This window comes from Apium graveolens, chromosome 9, assembly GCF_009905375.1.
Source record: "Apium graveolens cultivar Ventura chromosome 9, ASM990537v1, whole genome shotgun sequence".
NCBI classification, from domain to species: domain Eukaryota; kingdom Viridiplantae; phylum Streptophyta; class Magnoliopsida; order Apiales; family Apiaceae; genus Apium; species Apium graveolens.
The window spans coordinates 133855602-133862381 of record NC_133655.1 but is presented as its reverse complement, the minus strand read 5'-3'; the positions used below and the strand labels follow the sequence as shown (position 1 = coordinate 133862381).

Genomic DNA, 6780 nt, shown 5'->3' with positions numbered 1-6780 from the left:
AATAATATTGTTTGCAATAACTCATTAGTTGTCACTATCGTAATTGAAGATTTTGTGAGTGACATCACTAGCTTGAGGTACAAAGATGCTATGATGTTTGATAATTTTGACGTGGATTCAAGTGAGTTAATATTGTGTAGACCATATCAGTTTGATTTATACTTATGTGATAAAAGTAGGGAGAAAATAATTGACAATAATGGAGGGTATGTTTTGTATCCATTAGAGAATAGATTTGCATGGAATCTCTCTTTTAAATATGTGATGGTCGATCTGCCAGTAATGAGTTTAATGAAGTTGAAGTTGGTTCAAGTTCTAAGTCGGCAGTGGTTAACAAATATATGGTTAGGTTAATTCAAGTGTTATTTTCACAATATGTTAATATTGGAGAAGAGTTCATCTACAAAGTTCCAATAAGGTCATTGTAATTAAAAATACCACCATAGCAATATGAATAGTAAGTCGAAGTAATTGTTATTCTAAATTAGAACTCGAGGTCAAGTTCTTTTAAAGTGAAGGAGTCTGATGTAAGAGAATTTTCAGTATATACCGTGGGCGTGATGACTGCGAGAAGAGCAAATATATGATCACCGCTTAATAGTGCATGGTCACGTTGTTGAGCATATATGATGATATGTTCATGCCGCTAGATTGCATGAACTTATCAAAACTGAAGAATATAATAGTGGTTTTTGAGGATCAAGAAGGGAGATATCTGTTAGATATTGAATGCAAAGAAATGTAACACACAGGGGGTGAATGTGTTTCTTGGATTTCACTTGACTGTTAAAACTATTTGGATTATGGTTGAACAAAGCAATTAAGAAATGTAGAGATATTATGTGTAACAGAATTCACCCCCCTCTAAACCAATTTCTAAAGTAACCTTGTTTATTTTCTTTTCTGGTGTTAGTAAATATGTGCAGGTCTGTGACCGTCCTTTATCCAGTGAATCTTGGCCCTTGATCTAGTATTCTTCAAGCTGCTTTTATAGACTTTTCAATTCAATGAATGAATTATTTGTTGACTGATAATCTTGAATCTTGAATCTTGAACTTGTCTGTATTTTGAATTTGAGATAGTATGTCGAGATAACTTTTTGTTCAGTAGAGAATTGACATATCGATAAGTAAAATGAATTATCGATATCTCGAGTTCTCGACATATGTAAATGACTTGTCGAGGTCTCTAGTTCTCGACATGTAGAATAACTTGTCGACATCTCTAGTTCTCGATCTAGGCTTTTGACTTGTCAACATCTTGAGTTCCCTACATGTAGATCTGACTTACTGATACCTTTGAGATTTCTACATGCATAAATGACTTGTCAATATCTCTGAGATCTCTACATACACATTTTGACTTGTCGATATCTTTGAGATCTCTACATGAGGTACTGACTTGTCGATATCTCCAGTTCTCTATATCTTCATTTGACTTGTCAATATCTGATATCTCTCCATATAGTAATGACTTGTCGATATCTCTTGGAACTTCTCTATAGGTCATTTTGGACTTCTCAACTGACTTCTCGATATCCCTTGATCTGTGACTTGTCGATATCTTGACTTAAAATATTTTTCCTAGAACAACATTATTTAACTCCAAGTTGCTACACCTTTCTCTAAGGCATGATCAGGATTTGATCTTCTTCCAGAATTTATTTCTTAACTTGAAAACTTTTCACAGAAAATTCCCACAACCTAATCTACTAAACATTTTTACAGACTCAAGGAATATAATTACAGAATACAAATATTGATTATCATACAACTTAATCTCAGGGCTGTCAATATGACTTAATCTTGTTATTATACAAGCATGTCTTGTACAACAATCTCCCCCAATTTCTGAGCAGATTGTTTATCACAAATTCATGTCTGATAACAAGACTAACCCTAAGCTAAAATCAAATACAGTAAAATTGACAGATTTACAAAATACACTTTGTATACATTGATCATATATCAATCACAGTTACAAACATTAGGTGAATTTCTCATAACCAGGATTTTTCTAACGAGGTCCTTGATTTTGACTATCACATCAAGTTCTTCAATAATTTTTGTCCCTCTTACAGCTTCCACTGGTTTGAGGCATTCTTTCAATGAGTAATCACTAGTAGGAATAGTGCCTACGACATCACCCCTTTAACATCGGTTATAAATGTCATCGATGTTAATAACAGTTTTAACATCGGTCACTTCAAAACCGATGTTAAAGGGGTTGTAAGACATCACTATCTTAACTAGCCGATGTTTATAATCATTTAAAAAAAACAAAAAAAAACCCTGCTTCTTACTTTTCCCTGTTAATACACCAAAAAATTCCCCCTTGACAAAATTTTTATTTCCCCCCATCAGAACAAAAATTTACTTTTCTCTCTTCCTACTTTCCATCAACTCTCTCTCTCTCCTTCATCTCTACTCTCTCTCTCCCTCTGCTATCTCAAACTTCATCTCTACTCTCTCTATTCTCGTCTCTCACTCAACTCTGCCTCTGAATCTTTTATCATTCCGAATTTCCTAAACCTATCTCAAACCATAAAAACCCTAATTTGTATAAACCCCTAATTAAGCTTGTAATCTTTGAAATCGAGTTTGTAATTGCTCCGATTCTTGGTAAATAACCTTCAAAGGTGTTGGATCTGTTCGATTACTGTGTGAAAATATGTAAGCTTCTAATTTATTATCAATTTTTATGTTTTGATTTTTTAATCGGGTTCGGTTCACAGGTTTGGAGACTTGTTTAGAGGGGGAATATATATATATATATATATATATATACACACACACACACGCACGTGTGTGTATGTGTATATGTGTATTTATGAGATTATTCTTTTAATATGAATGCTCAATACCATTAAACTGCAAAGAAATATGATGTTTGATGTAATTAATGTGTAATTGATGTTTGAGTTTATATTATTTTTTTATCAATTAGAGGTAATATCATATATTTGAACTTGCTTTTAAAAAGATGGATTTTATGTTGCAGGAATGCACTAGATGAGAGAGAAGTAGGGTTCTAGATCGTGTTTGGACTAGAAGGGAGTACACCTAAGAGATGAATTAATTGATTTTATTGTCATTGTTCATTTCCCCTCCACTTTTGTAGGTTAACATGAGTTGTTAAGTGAAACAAGTACATTGTTAGTCTGTTCAATAATTTGGTTGCAACAGGTGTTATGCCTATGATTATGATGTAATCAGTTACTTCTTCTTACTTGTTTATTTAAATGACTACCGTATTTATTATATGTGTTGAATTTGGATACTTAGTCTTTGCTTATCTAAGTGTACTTTAAAGGTTCCTGATCATGTAAATTTTGTTGAGAAATCAAGGGTCTTAAGCTGCTATCCGTTTTGACAATATTGAGTAACTTGTAATATTTTATTCTAGGAGTCATTTGATTGGAGCATAATTAGTGAAATTCTGTTAGAAACGGAGAGAATCTCAATAGAAAACGGTTATAACGTAGAAGAACTTAGGGATTCAATACATGTTCTCCTAATTTGCTGAATGGGAAATCATTGCTCATTGGAATCGATTAGAAATTGCTCATTGTCTTCCTCCTCGAAGTTACTCCTCATCCTTGATATTTCTTTCCATGCGTCCTAACCAGATTATTATGTTACGTAGCATTTGTGCAATTCACATGTAGTATAAGGTACTAGCAATTACGCGGTCTCTGCATTTGGAAATTTAGCACAGTGGAATTGGATAATCGTGGACTACAAGAATGCATAATTATTACTAAAGGCCTTTCACAGTCAAATTGAACTAAAAAAAAATTACAGCCTTCTATCCGCCTATCCTGTTAAATGTCCCCTTGTGAGTTGGCCACATAAAAATGTACTTTTCTTCTAACAGTTACAGTATATAACAATTCCAAAAATGCTTTGGGTAAAGGAAGATTAACAGTTAAATCTAGCATGCTAACTAGTCTGGACATTAAGTTGGTGATCCCCTGCTTATCTTGTATTTGACTTTACACTTTTGCAGTTAATTGTGATGGAATCGATTTTTTGAGAGAATATAGTCGTTTCTAACAAGCTGAGTGGGTTACGATGTTTTCAGGTATTCTATAGTTTCCTAAAATTCATCTTAAGGGTTAATAACTCATATATGTTTCTAACACTATTGTTGGATGATTGTGTTGCAGATTCATGTTCATATGGAGTCCCTAAAGGTTATTACCATCTCCTCTCAATTTAATTCTTCTATTCATGTTTAGATTTCATCTGATGAGACATCTGAATTTTTATACTCTTTTAAAGTTCAGTATCTTCCGCTAGTCGTGTTAACATGTTTATATAAAATGGCCAGAATGGTTAAAAAGTTCTTCTCTGTCTTATCTTGGTTTCGAAGAATAGATAATACCTGGTCTTTATAATTAAGTAGTTTGGAATGTGGATACCTCAACCATGATATTCTGTTCTGGGGTCACCTGTTATGCCTGAAAAATGTTTAAACTAGTAGCTTGCACATTAATTGAGACCGTGTTCTCTGATTTTGTATATATTATTGGTGCAGGAGAACCAGTTCAGTCCTTATCCTGGTCATGGAGGTCGTCCAACAGATGTCGTGAAGTTACTAGGTAACGGCGAAGAGGTTCATGATGTTCGGAAAAGGAAGGATGTGTTTAGACCATCCATCCTTGATGCAGAATCAGGACGCCGTGATCGTTGGCATGATGAAGAAAGAGATACCAATTACTCTATCCGCAGGGATCGATGGAGGGAGGGGGATAAGGAGCTTGGGGACAACCGCAAGACAGATAGATGGACGGAGAACTCAGTAGGGAGACAATTCGGAGAAGTGCGTCGTGCTCCTCCAGAGCGGTGGACTAATTCAAGCAATAAGGATACTAATAATGATCGTCGCGATACCAAGTGGAACACATGTTGGGGTCCTGATGATAAGGAGAGTGACAGTTTGCATAAAAATTGGTTGGATTCTGGTAAAGATGCTACCGAGGTTACGCAGGAAGAACCTGCGGAGCTAATGGCCTTTTGTACACCGTCTTCTGAGGAGTTAGTAAACTTTCTAGTTAATGTGTTTTTCCTTGTTCAATCGGAAAATGCTGCATTATTTTGGGCAGTTTTCAGTCAATCAAATGTTTAAATTCTTGTTAGGTTGTTATTCACAGAATTGACAAGGGAGACATATTAAGCAGTGGTGTTCCTCAAGGCTCTAAAGATGGATCTGGTGGATACACACCTTCAAGGGGAATAAGGCTAGATACTGCAAAGTTCTTGTGTCTCTCTTTCACTCTAAATAAAGTTGATGTCATAATTCTATTTAAAAGATTGTATTTAAAGTTTTTTATTTTGGTTTTACTTTGAACAGGAAGCAGAGAAGATATACCCACTAGCACCAAAGGGAATGACATTTTTAAAGGTGGTAGAAATATGTTGTGTACTTGATGATAAACTTAACAAAACACCTTAGTAAATTTAACTTAGTGAATTTTGTAGCACCCGACGGATGATCAATTATAGTCCCGACGGATGATCCAATATAGTCCCAGCGGATGACTAATTAATATCCATCGGGTGAGTAGCTTATGTAAATAATAAGTCATGTAGCACATTTATGTAAACACCTTTGTATAAGATTCTGTAGTAGCTCATGAATCATGTAGACTACTAGTAGATGTGCTAAATAGGTTGATTAAATGTAAATATAAGATGTCTTGTAATTCTGCACAAATGAAATGGAGTCAAGTGATAAATGGCTACCCGACGGATGATCAACAAAGCTACCCGACGGATGATCAACAAAGCTACCCGACGGATGATCAACAAGGTTACCCGACGGATAACAAGCATGTACCCGACGGATGATCAATTCAAACATCTGTTGACAGTGACAACACAGTCACATGTGTCGAGTGTTTGCAAAATGAATGTGGTAGCCTGCTTAGCAGGGTTTTGAGAACAAAGAAGCATTACCATTTCCATGCAAGTTATGAAGATTTTCAAAGATGCTGGAATAGAGTAGTGAAGCAGCATGGAATTAGACTTGATAGGTTTTGTTTTATTATCTTGTCTTATTCTATGTAAACTTGGAGATATATAAACCAAGTGTAACAAGTAGAACAACAACAATAGACTAAGCAAAAACACATTTTAGCAGAGAAACATTGGTAAGCTGTATCCTGTAGCATTTCTCTGCAAGTTTAGTTGTTCACTTGTAAAGCAGCTGTGAGTTATTCAAGCTTCACAAGGTTCTCTTGATATATATATATATATATATGGTGTATACATTCAAATCCACCAGAAAGTTTTAAAGACCTGAGTTTTTATTACTTTATGTTTGATTAACTTAACTCTGTATTCCGTACTTTGCAAATCAAGCAGTTAGATATAAATCAAGTTAGAACCATTTTTCATAAATCTTAAAAAGTAGCCAGAATTACATTCAACCCCCCCTTCTGTAATTCTTGTTGTATTGTTAGGGAATAACAATTGGTGTCAGAGCAAGCTCTTGAAGTACAAAGAGTTTAAAGATCACAACAAAACAACAAGATGAACAAGAAGGATGTTGTAGTGAAGATTCCATTTCTGGACAAAGATAATTATCACCACTGGAAGGTGAAGATGCACCTACATATTCTTTCTCAAGATGAGGCCTATGTGGATTGCATAGAGAGAGGTCCTCATGTGCCGATGAGAGCTGCAACAGGAAATGAACCATCTGTTCCCAAGCCTAGGCAGTCAGATCCTGATATTGAGCAAGTCAGGAAAGACAAGAAGACCATGAATATATTAT

At 35.0% G+C, this 6780-nt stretch overlaps 1 protein-coding gene across 14 annotated transcripts; it reads left to right on the top strand.

The window, feature by feature from the left end:
• Positions 1 to 2371: 2371 nt before the first annotated feature.
• LOC141683049 (protein ESSENTIAL FOR POTEXVIRUS ACCUMULATION 1-like) lies at positions 2372 to 6299 on the top strand. Of its 14 annotated transcripts, none has more exons than XM_074487743.1 (8): positions 2372 to 2672; positions 3001 to 3207; positions 4009 to 4083; positions 4169 to 4195; positions 4540 to 5039; positions 5156 to 5242; positions 5356 to 5406; positions 5484 to 6299. In XM_074487743.1, the coding sequence occupies exons 4-7, from the start codon at positions 4181 to 4183 to the stop codon at positions 5378 to 5380; spliced, it is 627 nt and encodes a 208-aa protein (XP_074343844.1). In that variant the 5' UTR covers positions 2372 to 2672; positions 3001 to 3207; positions 4009 to 4083; positions 4169 to 4180; the 3' UTR covers positions 5381 to 5406; positions 5484 to 6299. The 14 variants fall into 14 exon arrangements, 10 of the variants coding, with proteins under 10 accessions (XP_074343844.1, XP_074343841.1, XP_074343842.1 ...); XM_074487740.1 differs by having other exon boundaries at positions 5156 to 5257; XR_012560081.1 differs by having other exon boundaries at positions 5156 to 5406.
• Positions 6300 to 6780: the final 481 nt, after the last annotated feature.

What these genes read in the sequence shown, in the direction of transcription:
- LOC141683049 (XM_074487738.1), top strand. An exon ending in TGTACACCGTCTTCTGAGGA is followed by an intron (nt 5,040 to 5,155) that starts GTTAGTAAACTT and finishes TGTTATTCACAG; the next exon opens with AATTGACAAGGGAGACATAT.